At 38.3% G+C, this 20,707-nt stretch overlaps 1 protein-coding gene across 4 annotated transcripts in view; it reads left to right on the forward strand.

Annotated features, from left to right (window-relative positions):
• Positions 1-20,707, forward strand: part of ptprz1b (protein tyrosine phosphatase receptor type Z1b) — a 61,423-nt gene that overhangs the window by 20,607 nt on the left and 20,109 nt on the right. For all 4 annotated transcript variants that reach the window (XM_003455723.5, XM_019347058.2, XM_013264394.3 and 1 more), the window contains exons 2-3: positions 3,609-3,677; positions 19,244-19,423. In XM_003455723.5, coding sequence (XP_003455771.2) covers positions 3,609-3,677; positions 19,244-19,423 — 249 coding nt within the window. The remainder of the gene's footprint in view (positions 1-3,608; positions 3,678-19,243; positions 19,424-20,707) is intronic.

Consider the following 20,707-nt stretch of genomic DNA (forward strand, 5'->3'; position numbering starts at 1 on the left):
AGAAAACAGTTTTTATGGTGAGAAAAAACATGAATTCATAACTGCAGAGCGGGCCATTCCAGGATGTCTAATCAAGTGTCTTCTCAGTGATCACATGGGAAGGAAATACTGCTGATATACATTTATTCTGCATTTTCATTCAACTCTGAATATTTGATTTCCACACATTGCCCGTGGCCCCTGGTGGTATGTGCCTGGTTCTCCTGTTTTTCTCCAAAGAAATACTTCAAAAACCTTTTCAGATGGAAATTTAATTCTAGAAAAAAAAAATCCAAGGTAACCAAAGAGCATTACCAAATTAGATTAAGATTGCGCATAGTGTGATGTTAATGAAGTCATTATTAAAGCTCCAGCTGACTCCATTCATTTCTCCTCGGTGCTTTTCCTCGCTCCTTGTAGACTGGTACACATCATACACATCTAAAGTCATTGTGACTACATGGACCGTAATAATTCACAGATACAGATCTGGTTGTAGTTTTCTTCACTTGACCACACACCTAAATACACATCATTTCTCATTCTTGCCTATAGAAGTATAGGCCATATGCAGGGTAATACACGCATTAACTACATACATTTCCAAATGTAGTGGATTCATCGGTGACTGTGGGACTGGACTGTTGCTTGAAGCATAAGTCACTGCTCAGATATTTCCAGAACCCTTTTTCTCCTCAAAAGGTTGTCTGTTTTTAACTCTTCATCCAGCTAGTTAGCGTTGAGCTGTCTGTAAACTCCAAAAAGAGAGAGAAGAAAGCAATGATTCTTTTATTTTTTCCCCTTAATTCACTTATGGGGTAAAAACACGGAAGAAGCAACAATGAGTTAGACAGGTGTAAAATACAACATTACATCCCCCTGTGGCTGTCTCTCTGTCAGCATTTGTTGAATATTCATTAAGAAGGAGATTTAACAGATGATACAGAAAGGATTTGTGGCAGCGTTGCATTAAATATATTTGGTGTTTGAACAACACAAGTGCATATGTCACATGTGAAGTAATTTACCCAGTGTTTCTATCCTGCTGCTTTATGCAGTAAACAATGGGATTATTCTTGAGCTGCACGGACAGATTTAACGTTGCGGATATGATGGTTGTTGTCCGTGACCTAAATCTGACTCTGCGCAGAGCTTTCATCTTCCTGGAGGACAGGTTTTCGGTATTTTTGCACACAGTAAAAGATCAAAGAAAGAGAAGATGGTTTCTTATAGTCCTCTTATTTTTTATTTATTCGTGTTGTTTTTGACACAAACCTTTTTAAGATGAGATTCAGTGTTGCAGTCTGTACTGTCATGGAGCCCCCTGCTGCTCTCTTTGTGGGGTTCAGTGTAGCAACAGGCTTGTTGGACCACACGTAAAGATAAACATCTTTGCAGTTTTGAGTGCTTTCATTATGATACTCATACAAGTGCTTACAAGTGATTTCTGTGTGCCATCTTAACAGAAATGCACTCTCTCCCGAGGGTTGCTGTTTGGAAAATCTTATTTGGATATACTTTTTCTTCAAAAAATTTTCTATAATGCTGTTGACATTATTATCCAGCTGAGATTACCCTTGTGCCATGAATAAAAATGATTAGGAAATACACTTAATAGTACTCACTCAGCTCTCCTAAAAACCAACCAAGTTAAGAAAAAAAAATTCACATACAGTAGATTCTTTCATTAACTACTTTAATTGCTGAACCCTGTTAGAAGTAGGAAGGAAAACTAAAGGAGAGAAAAAGATTGGTATGCAGAATGTGAAAATAGAAAGCAAGAGTCTGAACTGGATTTAGCACAAGGAAGAGAGAATTGTGCATTTTTATGTTTCTACATTGTGATAGTAGAAGAGAGGGTGGTTATGGAAGGGCACAAAGCTGTTAGCAAATGTACAGCTAGTGGAATTATTAGTTATGCAAGCAGCACTCCCACAGATACACTGAAGCTGTGACACCATTCATCATCGTGTCCTCATCTGTCCCCCAGTGAAAGTTACCACCGTGATAGATAGCTCTATGAAAGTCTGTTTGTGTGTGCGTGTATGCTAACAGAATTACAGTTACTTCCTGCGCTCTACAAAGTGATCTCTTGTTTGGTTAGAGTCTTTTATTTCATTTACATCACATACTTAGTTAAAAAGATGGAAAATGTTATTTAGATTTGCTGTCATTCGTTACATTTGCCCCCAAAACAAAGTTGTAATATGTACATTGTTGCAATCTATCACCTGCACCCTTTGCTTTTATCTTTGTTGGACTTAAACTGTGTTTAACATGGGTGTATACACATAAATGGCTACCAACGGAGTCCAAATGAAGAACGGGTGTTAAGAAAGACAGATTTACTTTAACTGCCAATGACTGTTTGTTTACAGCGACAATTAGGTTTTAGCTGGTGCGGAAACTGAACTGTTTAATTTTCAATTATTACAACTTACAATGTTTCATTCATCATCAAAGCAGGCATATTTACAGTGATTAATTTGCAAAAACACAGGTAACTTAAGTAGGCCTGTACATGTGAATATATATTTCTCACCATGTCACGGTTATTCTGTTTAGATTTTAACAAAAATGATAAAAGAAGTGATTGAATTTTATTATTTTAGTTTAATAATTTCATAAATATTACCAAAGCATGGTGTTATTGTGCAATGTCATCATAATCATAAGAAAATTCCAAATGATCATAAATTATCACTGTCAGGTTGCTGAGCCCTGTGTCAGAGAATAGTTTAACAGTCAGAGGAGCATGATGAGCTCAAGTGGCAGAAAATGGGTAGAAGGAATTATTTACTTCATTAATTAAACCCATCCAGCAATGAAAGACTGTCACTCAAGGCTACACACAGGTCATTATGATGAAAAATAGAGATGTTTTGATTCAGTATAGAATTAATTTGTTGGTTTGTTTAATTAAGACATCAGAAACCTCTGGACTACCCAGGATATAGAATATGTTTACTGTAAACCACCTAGCCTGCATTTATTGCAAACATAAAATGAAAACATGTCTATTTATATTCCTGGTTATGAATTGTAACTTTGAAACTATTGTATTTCAGTGGGAAGTACAGTGTGAGGTACTTCAGAGGGGATGTTGCCACTTTGGAAAAACTATACATTACATTACATTTAATACATTACAAATTTGTAATGTATTGAAAATAGTACAAATGAATGATAAAATCTGTCACGTGTGGGCCTTAAAGGTAGTTTCTGGTGTGAGTGGCAAAATGGTTTGTTCAAACACCTTGACCAAGATTTTATTTTACCCTTCAAAAGTGAAAAATAGTCATTTCATATATTGACATAAATCTACGGAAGAGAAAACATTTCTCTCAGTGTCAGAATTCTGGGAAAATAAAATCCAAAACACACCCCCATTTTTTTCAGTGGCCCTAATTCTCTCCTGTATAAATCAGTATATAACACCAGCTGGAAAAAAGGTCCATGAAAAAATTCAAAGTTGAGGCTGTTTCAGTGTTACTTAGAGAATCTTACCTTTGCCATGTGCCTGAATGAAGCTACTTTTTTCTAATAGGCAGCTTGGTAAATGAACTGAAGTGAACCCAAGAAAAAGTCATTGATCACATCATACTTAATAATCTCTCTCTCTCTGATAGTTGTGGAAGCTGAACCGCTGGCCCAAGGCTTGAGGAGGCTCACCGAAGATGTCGACTGGTCATACTCAGGTCTGTGTGGGCTTTTTGTGGCTTTTCTTATTTCCTTTTCTGACCTTTTTTGGCATTCAGAGGAAATTTCAGATGAGAATCATCAGAAATCTGATCTGCTGTCAGTTACACGGCGCAATAAATGGCAAATCAAATCTCAGATCTATTTTTAAGGCGGTGTTGTAATATCTTTGAAATATATTTTACATCGTTAATATGAAGAACGATAAAGGAGAAGTGAAAGACAAGCAGGAAAAGAAGGAGAGCGCACTGCAAACTTGCAAACAGTGACAGAAGGTTTCAGCCAGAAATCCCAGAGGATTTCAAAATCACTCAGACGCTTCCTGAAACAGACAGCTACACCAGACTGGTCAATGTCAGTCTGGACCGTCTGAACATCACATCAAGCGAAGGAATTATGTGTTACTATCTCCCACGAGAGAACCTTGATCTACCTCAGACCATATGGTTGGATGATAAAGGCTAACTCAGCACGAAGCTCCTGCCGAGCTAAGCCGTGGGTCTAACAGAAACGAAGAGTGGACGCAGACAGACAGCGATGGTCCCAGAGGGAGAGATTAGTTGTTCAAGGGGAACCGGGAGGAGCGAACAGACTTAGCAGGCCATCAGGGGGTTAAAGGCAGAGCTATTAGACTTATTAACCTGCACCTCTAAGTAGCATGTTGGTGATAATAAGGACGTCATTTGAAGCTCATACAAGAGTAATGGTTAGTGTTAGGCTTACAGAGCTCATAGACAGTATAAATCAATAACTGGCAAATCAGCAACATATTCTGTCTGGTTTATTGATCTGACTCCTGATGAGTACACAGAATATAATGTGCAGCTATGAGTATTTGTTAGAAATGTTTATTGGGCGTACTGAGCAGACAGAAACATTTTTTTCTGTACAAGACAGATGGCAATGCTGTTCTCCTGCACACCAAATCCACTGTTTGGGTTTCTGTTCTTTGAATCCCTGCGTTTCAGCTCCTTAAAAGGGAAGCTTACCATTGCAGAGATTCGCAGTTAACGTCACCGCAACGCAAAAGATTAATGTTCTTCTTGGTCTTCATTCCTTTACCTGAATTTCAACAAATTACCATGACAGTGTCTCCAGCTCTCACGCAATTTAGTATGTGAATGTAATCTTATGCAATCTGCTTTAACGGTCGATGAATCGTCACCGTATTCCCAAAGCGGATATCGTTAGCCTGTGAAAACGAAATGTTGCAGCTGTTTGTTCCAAAGTACAATTCATCCACGTCCCTGTTAACTGGGTGAAATATGAAACATGTTAAAAACAATGACGCAAAAACGATAAAACAGGATCAAATCGGTGCGACAAAAGCTGTCACAGAAGAATTTAATTAACTAATGAACCGATAAATCACTTCTCGTGCATTTTTGAAACCTGGCAGTGAACCAGGTTTTAAGGTGGAATCACATACATGAACACACACACACGCACGCACACAAAATTCGAATACAGCTGTGTTATTTTGTTTCGGAGACTCGCTGTACTCCTATTTGTCAAACAGCATGAATGTCAACAGATTCATATGTATTTTCATCTCTCAGTTTTTTTCTTCCTCCCCCTTGTCAAATCTGTACAATCAATTCCCCGACAGACACACACATACGCCCTCTTTGTCAAAGTGTAAAAGGGTTTTTTGTGTAAATGGTTAGAAACAATGACAAATGTCTACAATAGACATGGTTCTTTCTTTCTTTCTTTCTTTCTTTCTTTCTTTCTTTCTTTCTTTCTTTCTTTCTTTCTTTCTTTCTTTCTTTTTTTCTTTCTTTCTAATGTTTCCAACTTCAACATCACACATAAAGGTAAGTCAGTGGCAGTTCATTTAGGCTGACTCTATCTGTGTATGTGTGCGCGTGCGTGCACGTGCGCACAGTCTTGTTTTCCTGACCAGCTCTGTTTCTTGCCTTGTGCTGTGCACTGAGCCATGAGTAAAAGAATTAACATGTGAAAGAAATACACTTCATTGTGAAGCACTGTGCACTGCGTTTTAGTTAGGTCAGGAGTGGGGGTGGGGGGTGGGGGCTAAAAAGGAAATAAAAGAAAGTGGGGGGGGGGGTGTTAGAGAGTTGGAGAAGGTTTCAAATTAGGTTACATCCAGATCACAATACCCTTTTTGAGACGCTTACGTCAGACGTACCATGGTTTGAGTCCTAATAATGTTTAAAAGTTTAAAGAACTAAAACACAATTCCTGCTTAGGAATTTGTGATGGCCTGCCTTTTTAAAGAAGTGATAAAGCAAGTGTGGTTGGTCTGTGTTTTGTCGTCTGTACAAGGGATCGTTTTTCAAATCATCGTCATCATCGTTGGCAAAAGCTCAGAAAAGCTTGAGAAAGTAAATAGTGAAGTGATATAAAGTCAGTATAAATCCCTTGTCATTTTGTTATCTGTTGAGTTTATGACTGGACAGGCATATTTACTGGGCCTCTTGTTACTGTCACTAAGATACCTGGATAAATATATTACATACAGCATGTGGCTGCACCATTCGCAGTCTTTTTAAGTTGCTGATTCACCTACTTGAGAAATGAATTACAGTGCTCAAAGGAGTTAAAGGAACACTTTAAAAACACATCACATCTCAATAAGAAAAAAAAAATCATCCTGGATAGGTATACTGATATAGACTCGATAATGTGTGAGGAATGAAACGATGTCACATCTGTTGATGGATTTCATTGGATCAGATGAGTGTGGGGCCATTTAGTGGTATCAGTTCCTTCATCCTCCAGAAACTGCCTGCATACTCTGGCATACTCTTACATGAGGCCATATTTGTGCGCAAAGTGTATCAGTGTTACTCCTTCCTCCTCTTCCTCCTCATCGCCTCCTCCTCTGTGTTGTCCTCATCATTACTGTGCTTTGCCTCCAGGGTGTCGATGGGATCCTTCTGCCTGGAAGACACCCCTTAGGGCCCCATCTGTTATGTGTATGTGTGGATGTAAGAGTGGCCTGATAACCCAGAGTTTCCTCTGCCTTTGCCTGTTATATTCATATCCTTATAGAGGAATTAGACATACAATAGTACTATTAATTAATGGATATTAAAAATAAATCAGTGGTTTCTTTTTGCTTTTTTGAGTTTTTGCATTATAAGCTACATCCAAAAAAGTTACTTACCTCAGAACCACATCAAAATGAGCCTTCATAATAGATGTGATCACTGTTATATAAGACAGCAGTAACAACATGATGCTTTGGCCTTATGTCAAACACAAACAGAATATAATTGAATGGAAATGCTGAATGTTTTTTGTCCATTGTCTTTTTTTCAGTATCTGTATCTGAGCTTCTCTGTGTGTCTCTCTGCCTCTTCCCTCATCTTGATCCAACTAAGTCATAGCCGAGGGCAATGCAGGCTTCAATACTCCCCTGATTGTCTGGGGAAGACACACACAGACGCACACACATGTACATGCATGCATTTGCAGATTTTAAATATGAATACCTCTGTCCTTACGCATTTGTAAAATTCCCCCCTAAAGTTTTCATTTTATTTGATTGGAAAGAGAAGCGGACTATGAATAACCTCATATATTTTCACATTTAGATTCAGATCACATATTTGGTTAAACCGTGCAGTCGTTTCCAAGAAAACATCCTGTATCTACCCTGCAGTTGAACAGAGTGCTGCTTTTCATGCAGCAGAATCATTAGGACTAAAAAGAGAGGCTGCGTAATGGCTTAATTTTGGCAAATCTCAGAGGAGTTTGTGATTTGCTCTGTGTGTGGGTTTATAGTCTGTGAATATTCAGAGAGCGTGGACTTCGGCGTGGATGCAAGGGAAATATTGCACTTGTTCTATTAGGCAAGTGAGGAAGTGAGGAATGTCTCTGACTCAGAAATCTTAATTTAACCATAGCACTATTTTGTGGACAGACACAGTATTGTGATCTCAGTTAGCAGCTGCACAGCTTCTCCTCTGATCCAGTGTATACACAGGCTGATTGATATCCACGGATGAGGCAGAAGGAAAAAGAAAGACGAGGTCTGACATTTTTCAATCCAACTGACAAGTTGAAACAAATTAATCTCATTTTCATCTTAGAAGTTTGCACTTAACACATGCACATTTAAAGAGGTTACATCCCAAAACAAAAGATGCAAAAGGGACTTGATATCATGTTGAACTGTCTGGTTACACTCATCTAAAACCAGGACCAAAGAGTAAATCATGACTGGAGGTTGATTCAGTTGGGAGAATATTAAATGAGAAAAGCAGTGAATAATTTATGAGAAAATTTAGGACTCTGTATGTGTATTTTATAATGGTAGAGAATGCCTGAGAGCATCTGTGCTTGTTGAATTATCATCTTTTATATAAACAAAAAGAAACCCAAATCTCTTTAGAAGAATTGGTCAAAAACATTCTACAGAATAAAGAAAATGATCATATTTGATTCTCATATTACGCATCGCCAAAATTTCCAAGTAATGAGGTCACCATTAATTCCTCTTAGCCAAAGGCTCAGGCTTCAGACTGCACTAAACACTCATTTCATGATGAGGGCACAGAAAATCCACCCACCCGCTGTTACAATCTTTTGTTTATGAGGGGCAGCCAATCAGAAGAAAGTTGTATTGAAGCTAAAATATTTATTTCAACCAATGAAATAGAGGGTGGATAATGGGAAGGCAATGTAGTTCAGCTACAGTGTAGGAAATGTAGGAAAAGCAGCATACTGTATAAGTACAGTATGAATAAAAAAAATGCAATCACTCATTCATTTCAATGATATCACATAATGTTAATTCAGACAAAGGAGACACCAATACATTTTTTGCTTTACCAGTCATATCATGCAAACAGAGTTCTTAGTAGTTCACATTAGAGAAAATGAATGGACTGGTCGCAATAGAGCACTCAAAGTGCTTTTTTTTTTTACTACAAGACTCGTGATAGAAAGATGTCAGAATACACCGTGCATCACAGTTGTTGTTGTTTGCTGTTTTGGCAGGAAAAAGAAGGATTAAAATCTCGGCAGATCTTGGCAGCATTCGTTATTCTTCTGTTTACTGGATGTGAAATGACAGAAATTTGTTTTATGTGAACTTTTAGCATTTATTGTGTCATTCTTTACTTTTACAACTTAAAGCTTCACCTTCATGGTTCACACTTGTCCTTCTCTGCAATGCTGTTTCCAGATGTCACTCTGTCTGCAATAAACAGCAGGCAGTTCTAAACTTTAGTCGACATCACCTGAGGTGCATGTGAGACTCTGCCCACAATCTGCAAACTCCCTGCCACAAAGCCTGTTTGAAGTCCGATTGCACCGATTTGTGCTGATGTGATAGCGCATGTCCTCTCACTGCTTGTGAGCGACTGCTCTGCGCTCTCCCTCTCGAATGCTCTAGTCAGGCAGCATGATTTCCACTAGTACCTGATGCAAACTATCCCCTGCTGTGTGCAACGTCTCAACCTGCTTCTGCTGCTGTTTTCAGAATAGTGAGCGTTTATCAGCTACAGGATTTCTTGGCCACTAAAGCAGAGACGTGAATGTTGGACTCTGTGTCTGCTGGATCTGTTAATAGGATGTTTGCTGACTTATCCGGCCCCACCTTACCTGCTGATATCGGCACTGTTGTGTCGTCTGCATGATCCATTGACCTTAAGCACTGGTGGGCAAATAATTTTATTTTCAAGGCTGTCCCATTAAGCTTATAAAGAGATAAAATATACATATTGAGCAGAAAATAGTTCAGCTAATTGTTTTCTTCTGCTCATTTCTGCCTTCTTTAAATAGAACACAAATTAAGACAAATCTTGTTTTTAATTCTACGGGCTAGACAGTTTATTTTCATATTAATTCTCCTTTGTATCTTACATAATGGGGTGAAGATGTTTTAGCATTGTAGAGAGAAACCTATTCCCCAAGGTGCTTAGTAAGAGTGGAGAGAAGTAACTCTGTGACACACCAGACTCGGTCGTTTTGACTGTCTGATGACAAATCAACACTGAAACTGTTTGGGATTAAAACGGCCACTGCTGTATTTGTGATTTGTGAACACACTTTTTAATCCCACACTTTCAGTGGTAGCTATTTAAAAATGTGACGTGCCAGTATTCTTCCTTTAGAGTTTGCAATTCTTTTAAACGATATTTTAATTAGTTATTTATCATTTGTTGCTGGATATCTGTTGAAAGGCTTATTACACTGACACTAGTGACACTGACTGCTAGGGTAAATGTAGCACTGGTAGCATGAGGAGATACCTCGACCATACAGAGGTTTCACAGGTAGTCCAACTCTTCCAGAGTGACACATCAATATATGTCATTGCCAGAAGGTTTGCTGTGTCTCCCAGGAAATAGACAGCTACTGTAGAAGAGCTGGACCGAGCCATAGAAGGTCCTCAACCATCTGCAGGACTGGTATCGGCTCATTTGTGCAAGGAGGAACAGGATGAGCCCCATCAGAGCTACAAAATTACCTTCAACAGGCCACTGGCCACTTCATGAGGGAGGCCTGAGGGTCCTCTAGTGTGCTCGCTGCCTGGCACCGTGGAGCCCGATTAGCATCTTCCATAGAATACCTTGTGCTTTTCACAGATTATCATTTTTTCACTTTAATTTTTGAGGTGTCTTTGAATTCTGCCCTCTGTAGTTTGGTCATTTTTATTTCTAGTAAAAGATGTGGCATCCTTTCATTCCTAACACATTAGCCAGTTCACATCAGTATAGACATCAGGCATGATTTTGTTTCCTCACTGAGATCTGATGTTTTTTTTATTGTGTCGCTTTAATTATTTTCAGCTGTCTTATTTACAGCTTTTATTTATGATGAGTGAAAATTTTACAGACAAGTTTTCAGATCCTGGTGTAAAAGCTCTCGTTGTGCCATTTCCACTGTGACATGAGGAAAACACTAAATCCTTGTTATTTAAGTATCTCTCAGCCAGCTAGCAGTGCATTGCACCCTTCCTTCATGCGTTTGTTGTTTCTTTTTCCCTTTACATGCTTGTGTTCACCACCCACTATGTTCTCAACAGCTCTCTTAGTCACCAAATACTTTAGGCCGGCTGCTCTTCTGCTCCAGTTGTTGCTCAGCCTGTGTGGCTGCTCTTGGAGCCTTGTGGGAGACATGAGGTAATGATGCAGAGGTGTGCATGTGTGTGCTTCTTTATTCACAAATACACAATATGCACTCCCTATTTTCTCTCCTTTTCACTTGCTCTCACCAGTATGTGGTTGGGTTAATGAGTTCTTTGATGGGGTTTTTTCCCTGCACACTGGCAACCCTACACAGCCTTGACAGGAGATGTTATGAAGTGACTTCAGCATTTAAATATGTTCAAGCGCCACACTTCACGCTTAGGTGTACCCGCATGGCCAGTCTAATCTTTTTTTCGAGCAGTCACAGGTCAGCAGGTGGGATTCTAAAAGATGTGTCGGCAGTAGGAATAATTTCAGTGGTCAAAGTGAATCTCGTTTTCTGTAAGAAATACAGATATTTTTATTTATTTGAAAACTTCAGATAAATAGTAAATTCATTCAGAGTGCCAGTCTACCAGTCTGTGTTTAATATTTATGCAAGCAGCAGTCTGAAGACTTTCTCACGTTCACCACTTTTTATCGAGTCATCGAGATAACGTAAAGTTCATATGAGAGCTCTGATTCACTCCCCCCACCCGCTTGCTTTCTTTTTGAATTTTCTGACGGGTCTGTTTGTCAGATATGCCGGCTGCTCATGTGTGTGACAATCTGTCATTGTAGTCGATCTTGCCGAATGAGTGATGTGCGATTGTTTGTATACGTGTGTGTGTGTGTAGTCCATTCTCTGTCATTCAGAAAGGATTCATTTAGTGGCTCAGATCTTGTCAGCTTCAGACTCGCTTCTTTGTGTCAGTCAGTCAGTGTGAGTCTGTGTGTGAATAAAAATTACTCTCGCACAAAGGTATGATTCTTATTTCTGTGCTCAGCTTTTAATCAGTGATACTGCTAGCTGAGATGCTAATCGAAACACCTGACTCCAGCTGAGACAGAAGAATGGCTCTCTAATTTAAAATCCACCACTAACTATTGAGGTTTTTCGAGAACAAGGTTATTTATTTGTAGTGCTTAACTGTTAACCCTACATAACAATTGCAGTGCGATAGCAGTGATCTCTGCTCTCTGTTATCTGCTCTTTCTACAAACAATGGAGGTGGAAACCTTCTGGTAGGTGACAGACCCATGAATGAAAAAAACTGAGGAGAGCATTGTTAATAGAACTGTAATACAGAATAACCTATGTCATATTGAAGGGTTAATTAAATGGGAATAGTAGCCTCTGTCGTTTGTGTGTGGCTTGATTACATTAGCATCCCTGTGATAAGGGCCTACTCTGTCAAAACAAAAGGCCAAAAACATAAAAAATGCAGCAGGCTTATTAACCAGCTTCACAGGTTTTACCTCTTAATCAAAGAGAGAGATGTGTGGAGTTGCTTCATCACTAATTAGTCTCTCACAGGACAAATAGCTACATTTAGCTGGCTAGGCTACTGGTACAGGTACTACTGGTAGCATACAGTCACCTTATTTTTCCCCAGTTGGAATCACTTATGATAACTAGGAATTTCCCGGATTCCAGTGTGTGGATTCAGTTCCAAGCTTTAAATGGGACACGCCCCCTAGGATGGTTGCTAATGACCTGACCTGAGCTAATGATGATATTTCTGATGACTTCCAGATACAGACATGTATTGTTAGGCTCATTTGTCCTAAAAAAATAGACTTTCCATCTTATAAACAGTTTGGTTACATTCTCGTGTATGAGAGTTTATTCGCCGCTTCAAAGAAAGTTTGACTAACAACAGCTAACAGCGGCAAAAACAGCAGTGCTTACCTACAGAACAGTTCAGGACATCCTCGACATCGGACCTCAGTATTGTTATCATCTGACATAAGTGAACATCATTTATCACATTGGGTTCCTTGGGTTTAATCTTCTCTAACATCTAAACAGCAACAGACTTCCTGCCCTCACTACAGACAAACAGCAACCATAGTTGTTTTTCCTACAATGACCAACGTAGCTAGGATTTTGCATTGAATTGGGAGGTCACGGAAAACTCAGATGACTACAATACTGTAATATTAATGTAAATTAATCAACTAGGGAAGTTTCATGGCCAAATTATTAATCAAAGCAGATCTATTATGCTGGTTTCCAGCTTCATGTGATAGTTTTGCATTATTCTCAGTCCAGAATAATCTTTATTTGGCCATGATTTAGTCATTTTCTCTACAGTATATTTAAACTCCCTGCCCCCTCCATTCAATCCAATTTTCTTCTCATTGGTTGCCTCTTGCAAACAGAAGATTTGTCAGCAGGGTGGATGGGGGTCGAATAAACAGTTGATCTTTTTTGGCTCATAGAGAAAAAACACATGTGCTGACCTCATTGTTAAAACTTTGGGCATGTTTGATATGAGGTAATAAACAGTAAACTGACAGTGTAATAGATCGATTTCACAGCTTTACAGCTTTTGTTAAAATTTCTCATTCATCTCTGTCATTCTCTGGAGAGGATAATTTAAAAAAACCATGCCAAAAAAAATTAAAAAACCAGTGGGTAATGAAATCAATAAGAACATGTGTCTAAGTGCATAAAACGTTACATCCAGGACCTTTGAGAAATAGTGGGCTCTCAGTGCATGAAATGAGGTTAAGCTGTTTAACTGGTGTTTTATCTATGTCAGCCAGACGATAATGCAGATTCGAAAGAGGCAGTGCGAGTTAAACTAAACCAGGGGCCGTTTTTTGGTATTTAATATTTGAAACATATCCAGTTATCTTTGCCGGCAGTGAAGCAAACAGGAGCAGACAGTCACTGAAAAAGTCAAGCCCTACATTATTCAGAGTAATAATCCAGCATGTTTTCTGAACACTTAGCTCACTCAGCAGTGCAAAACCTTTGACAGACAGTGAAATCAGCTCTCTGTGTGTTTATGCTGTCCATGGGAGCTTAATTGGTGTAAGCGTAGGTGAGGGGAGAGAGACACGCACACACTACACAAACATACCATACGTCTATGTGCACATCCTGTGCTGTTTGAAACACATCTGCACTGTACCTCATTGCACGTATGCACACTGCTGTCCTCATTTTGTCTCATTCTGTGCTTCTCTCTCTGTTCCTCCCACTCGTCTTGCGTATCACCCTCTCTCTGCTCCTCTTTCTGTTCTTACTTTAGCTTCCTTGCCCTCTGCTGCTGTATCTCCTTTTCTTCTTTTTGCCCTCTATCCACTCTCCTCCTTTGTTGCGTTTTCTCTCCTCCCCTGAGTGGGAGGTGAGCTGAAATGATTGGGGATGAAAAAAGAGCAGCAGCATCAGGTGTAAATGGTTTCTGTCTTGACCACTTTAACAGCTGACTGCTCTTTTGGCTGAAAAAACAAATTTTATTTATGAAATTTCTTTACATTTTTTGTTTTCTTTTCTTTCTATCTGTCTTTTGTGGTGCTTTAGTTCAGAGATGACTAAATGATAATTCTAACAATTAATTACACATTGCTCACTTTGAAGCAAATGAATCAGTTTCAGCCGATGCAGCTTAAAACCTGTTGTTCTCTTTATGAACAACAGCAACAAACTAAGAAGGAAAATGTACCACACAATGAAAAAAAAAACAGTTATACAGTATTGTAATTATTGTATTTTTTTTTGTCATGGGTCATGAGTTTTCATACAGCTGTGCATCCATCAAGTCAGTTTAGATGCTAGAATTTGGGACATGCTTTGTACCTGGAGCATGTTCACTACTGTGTGTGTGTGTGTGTGTGTGTTTGTGTGCTTGTGTGTGTGTGTGTGTGTGTGTGTTTGTGTGCTTGTGTGTGTGTGTGTGTGTGTGTGTGTGTGTGTGTGTGTGTGTGTGTGTGTGTTGCCATTTACTATTAGCTGATTATAGTGCGAGGTGATGGAAGCATTGCTTTAGTAGAAGAAGCAATAAAATGGATGGATGTAAAACACTTCACTACAAATAAAACTGTATTATTGGCAAATTCCAGGTAAAGCATTAAAAATAAATATTCCTCCTCAGTGTTACATGGATTAGCATTATTGTGAGCTCATTTTAAACACTTTACATTGTGCTTACAATCAGCTCAGAAACACAGGCACATTTTGATATACAAGTATATTAAATATATTTATTTAAAAACAGCTGAATTAAAGGCTTGAGCCTTTGACTTTCAATATCTACAGTAAGATTTAAAACTGAAAAAATAACATGGTGTATTAGAAAAACAGCTGGTTAAACTTGATACTAATCTGAAAGTGTTTGTGGAATCTGTTTGAGACAGGAGGAGCTGCCCTTTCCTTCATTTAAGTTTTCTTTACTAACATGGTAAACAAGTTTCATATGTTACACATGTTGGCTGTGGTGGTCAACAGGAGAAAATTCATTCAACTCATTAACTGCTAATGCTAACTCTGTTTCCACTCAAAGTGCGGTGAAAGCAATGTAAGCTTCTCTGCTATTCTAGTCTCCCATCCATCTCCTGTGATGAAAATAGACGTGTAAGAAGACTTCTGACACAATACTGAGATGAAAGGAGAAAGATTGCTTTCTGGTATGTTTTAATTAATGTCTTTTCTTGGATTCGACTCAGCAAGCACTGTTTTCCTTGCTTACTCTGACAGAACACTGTTTTATACATATTTCAGACCTGTTTATGTGTATGCCAGCAATATAAATGAGGCCCAAGAGGTTTAATATATAGGTAACAAAAGTTTTTTTTATAAGATCAAGGATCTGTCCAAGCCAAACAAACTGTTGGCATTCAGTCATATTTAGTCATATTTATTCCTATTAAAAAATCCATCAGTGAATAAATACTTAGGTCAAATATTTTTGCTCTACAACACCTCGGTAAGAAATAATAAAAATACTGTATTACTGAGCGCAGGAAACTTATTAGATGTTCAATTTAAATGGAATATAAGGACTTGTGGCACTCTGCTAAGAATGAATACAGTAAATACCATTATTCCTCTTGCCTGTTACAGATGCATTGTGTGAAAGCGCACCTTACTGCACTATTTATTAACTTGCCAAAAAACTTGTATCTCCACCTTAAAATTAGTAAGACTTGACACTATTATCTGGGACTCTAAATTCATCAGGAAATTGTTTACTGAGGTTATACAGCAATGGAGGCTGAAGGGTAGTTTTGCCTTAATTTCTGTGGTGGTGGCTGTGTTGGTGGGTTATATGAATGAATAGAAATCATTCAAATTCATCTTTCTAAGTTGTAAAAATTAAAACATGAAAAACACATGTTGACAAAAAAATACATTATATGATTTTAACAACACCCAGGAGCACTGACAGCATTGGCTGACTTTTTTCTGGTATTTCTCTGAAAAAGCAAGTGGAACTCAGAGATATGAAATGTAATTTCCATATTTAATCATCTAAATTTGACTCCTTTACCGAGTGTGAGCTGGTGTGCGAGTGAGTATTTATGGATTCAAATGAAGACTCCTGTCTTCATTTAAATCCAAGTCTAGCTTCAGGGGATTTTTTTTTTTAATTCATCTCTCCAACCTGTCAGCTACTTGTTGCCATGGTAGCATTATGTCAGAAGAGTGAGTGTGTGTTTGTTTGTTTTTTTGTGTATGTGTGTATGTTTTATGATGTTGACAGATGAAGCTGTAGGGGTGAGATGTGCTTATTGACACATAGAGACGTTTCTCCAACACCCACGTGCAAACAAACATCAGTAATGCACATAAAGAATAAATGCAAAATTATGTCATTAAACCTGGGACCGAAATAACAGTGTGACCAGCATTCTGCTTTGACCTTTTAACTAGAGCACTCAACTTTGATTGCCTGCAGTCAGTGAAGTAAAGTAGGATTTGAGGTTTCGGTGACAGATACTGTGTGTTCAAATCTTAGCCAATGTAAAGGCTTAAAATATGCTTAAGTCACAGTTGGACTTTAAACAGTCTTAAAGGGACCGTCCAATATTTCTTTTGTAAAGAATGATATCACTGTTTTATCTTAGCTTCACCAGCAAACACTGAAAAATCATCCCATATACTACTTGTTTAAACTTGGCAACCAGCTATACATTTATATTGTGCTTGTTATTCAAGCACTTTACAATTTGATTCTTATACACCCATTAGCACACACACCAAGACTGTGAACCAGGTTATCAGGTGACACCACTGGCAGCCACTAAGTGCGCTCCCTTTGGCTGATTTTAACACATTGGCATAGCGGGTGAATGCGATAATGCCATGGTGGAGCTGGATGTAGCTCTGAGGTTTTCAGTCTCTATTTTGCTTGTGTGGTCTCTTTGTGTAGTGTTGTACTCGGATACTGAAGGTCATATGTCAATCTATAGTTGATGCAGAGATAGATGCTGTTGTGTGTTAGGTTTCTGAGTGGTTAGTGCACAAACAAATTGGGTCACAAATCTCAACTTGTAAAAAATGGGTTGTTGATTGGTGACTGAATCCCCTTCAGTTGTTTGATTTTATCAGATTATTATTGTGAAAAATTCAATTGTCAATATTGGAAAACAGCAGAGTGAATGTCGCTTCAGCTGTGTACCCAGGCAACAGAGGAATAAATAACACAACTGCTTATCGTACATGTTGCATCTTTGGATAGAAAGCGCCTGTCTTCACCCTCCATATTCAGCTGTTGAAAGAGGGCACAGCGAAACAAGGATCACAGCGATCGATTTAGCTGAACGCTCTCTCTGTCACACACATGCTCACACAGGCAAGCAGGAATGTAAAGCCAATAGCTGTTTGGTCATGTGTGACAAGTTACAGTTAAACCATCTGCTCTGACCTCATTAGACCAATTGTCTTTACTGTATACTATACTATACTAAGTATACACATGCTAATGATTATGTTTTAGAAAAGAAGCGTCTAGTTATGCAGTTTCATTATCCAGCAATGTTAATGCTCACAATAGGTCTTTGCTCTGTTGTTATTGGTAAAGATGCATATTTGACCATTCATCTTTAAATGGATTTGGATGCACAGTAAATTAACACATTCATTTATGCAGAAACATGTACCCGTGTGTGCCAGAATGCATGACTAGTAATACACTAAGTTGCACTTATGAATTAATAATTTAACTACTTGCGCATATATCTTGTTAATAAATACAAAGGTGCAGTTCAGACATGAACAAAATTAAATAAATGTTGAATAAGAAGCACATGCAGCCAAAGCAGAAAACAGTCATTATGCAGGTGGATATAAATGCATAGTATGTGTCATGCAGTTATAGATAAATTCAGAAAATCATTTACATTCTGACAAGTTCTAATAATTCACAGCACAAAGACATTTGAGCTGGTGAAAATTAGCATAAAACTCCTTCCCTTAAAAAGAGGAATGCTGTTTTTGGTTTACCTTTCATTGGGATTCTTCATGTTGCATTTTTCACTACAAATGTGTTTTTGTTAAGTTTTTAGTTTTAATCTTTATATGTGAAAAATACAGTCTTGGTAAAAAAAAAAATACATCTCCTCACCCACAGCACATCAATATTAAAATATTGAGTAATTAGAATGCTAGCATAAAGTGTGACTGATGCCAACTGGTTACTGTTGACCTACAGTTTAACCATCTGCTCTGAACTGACTAAAAACTGTAACTGACACAATACATTCTAATTGAATTGAACATTAAACTGTACTGTACACATTACATTGCTGTGCAATGTACTTAACTGTACATTAAAGGGAAGATCGCTTTTTAGCACATAGCAGAAGGGGTTTCTTTCTTCTGGGTCCACACATTCAGTGATTAAACTTGTAAGTGGCCTTGTGCCTACTCACAGAATGGGAGTTACATTTAGTAACAACCGTTATTAACTATTTTTTTGGTTTTTTTGTACAGTTGTTATTCCAACTCAAGCACTCATTTAAATTGTAATAAACAGCAAAAATGAAAAGTGCACATCTTTAACAGTGATATAAGACCGTTCTCATTCTCAACGCGTAACATACCAACGATTTGTCACGTCCCGAGGCGTCCCATAGGAACGTGAAAGGTAACGTTCCACGTCCTTATGATGCGTGCCGGATTGTGGATGGAATCCAATAGAATAATGCTCCCAGCGGTAACACATGTTCCAGCTGTGTATTTCAGCCCTAACCCTAACCTTAACCACAATTTTAATCATATCAGATAGCGTTATCCAAAGCGATTAATGATGAGAAAGTAAAATAAATGTACATGTGTAGATTCATTCCAAACGGTTCTCATGTTTCCTCATGTTTCCAAATGTGTAACATACAGACAGGTTGGGTGGCCCAAAGCGTAACATATCGACGATTTGTCATATGGTGTCGTATGTTACGTTATAGTATGAGAACATGTTGGTGATATCAGATACTTTGTTTTTTTTAATTTTTTTTTTAGTATTACTTTTTACCTTATGATATATGAGACCTTGTTGAGTATTTTTACCTTTTAGTTTTACAATGTACAGGTGTAATCCTTGCCTTTCCTATGAATATGGTCTGGTGGAAACAGTTGTACTTCAATAGCTTTTATGAGCACTAATCCACTTTCTCCATACTGTATACAGGTACCCTAAACCAGCACAAGTGGGGTAAGAAGTATCCATCCTGTAACAGTCCCAGACAGTCTCCTGTGGACATTGATGAGACATTTACCCAGGTTAGGCTGCTGTACCAGAATCTACAGCTAGAGGGCTGGAACAGCTTGACAGCAGAGTCTACCACCATTCACAACAACGGGAAGACTGGTATGTTGATAGCCCTCTACTGTCCCTTGTGTGCTTTTGTTTGTGTTTGAGGTAGAGATACAATATATGGTCAGTTCGATTTACAGCAATGATTTTGACATTATCGTGGAGCTCAAAAGCACAACGTCTTAATCTCTGGCTGTGGAAATAAGCTTAACTTTCTAAATACCACAAAAAAAACGATTCACAGTTCTGAGGTTAATGAAGGACAGCACAGCTAGGATTTAAAGGAGAACAAGTCAAAGGAAGATGAAAAGAAAGAGACTAAGTAATTGAAAGCAATGCAACTAGAGGGACAGCAGCAGAGGGAGACCATGTGGAGAAAGAAAGATCGATGCCAAGAGGCAGAGATGGAACCGAGCAAAAGAAAAAAGGCGACAAAAGAGCAAAGGGAAAATGTATAGAGAGGGAAGGCATGAAATGAGGACGATGTGAAGAGACAGGGAGGAGAGGCAACATGTGGAGTGATGTCTGGTCTGATAAACAAATGAAAGCTGGCTGAGCTATCATCACCCTCTTTCCAATACTGCCTGGGCTGTGGGAGTGTGTGCTTCTGTGTGCGCTCTGTATATGTTAATGGTTACAAAATTAATCTTTTCTTGCTCTGTCTGAGAGGAAATTGCATATTAAACAGATTTTCCATTGCTGGCAGGATTTTCATGAGAGAAATGTATAGCCTACAGAGTCTCATTAAAATATTTTATTATGTTGTGAGATATTTTTCAGCAAAGTAGAAAGTGATATACCAATTGATCTGGTGATCACCAGTATTCAGCTGATGGGCCATGACAGGAGCCTAACCAATCAGCCTCAGATGTATCAGATTTTGATCTCATTAGCCTGTGCTTGTGATTGTTCTGCTTGGTAGCAGTATGCTGTGTGAGCACCTAAACCAGTATAACACTGGCATATTGATTCGTCTCTGAGACTGTACTGCTAATGCTAACACTGTAGCCAAGTAGGTTCGAGCCCAGCCTTATGGTGCTTATGACTAAAAATTTGTTGTTGTTTTTTTAAATAGTTGCCCCTCTAGTATGCGTATTGTTAATTTTATTAACACCAAAGCAACTGAAACTGATTAACAACTCCCTCTCCTACTTAACTGACCAGATCAATATGCTAGAAGTTTAACTGACTTGATGCTAAACTTGGATTAAAAAGTGTTTCTTTAATTAATTAATTTTTTTAGAACATAATTTTGAAGGGGTGATTGGCCAAATTTGGTCACATGAAGTTTTTATTTTTTATGAGTGAGACCAAATTTGTTCCCGAATTAAAAGTTAC

Source organism: Oreochromis niloticus, linkage group LG17 (genome assembly GCF_001858045.2).
Source record: "Oreochromis niloticus isolate F11D_XX linkage group LG17, O_niloticus_UMD_NMBU, whole genome shotgun sequence".
NCBI classification, from domain to species: Eukaryota; Metazoa; Chordata; class Actinopteri; order Cichliformes; family Cichlidae; genus Oreochromis; species Oreochromis niloticus.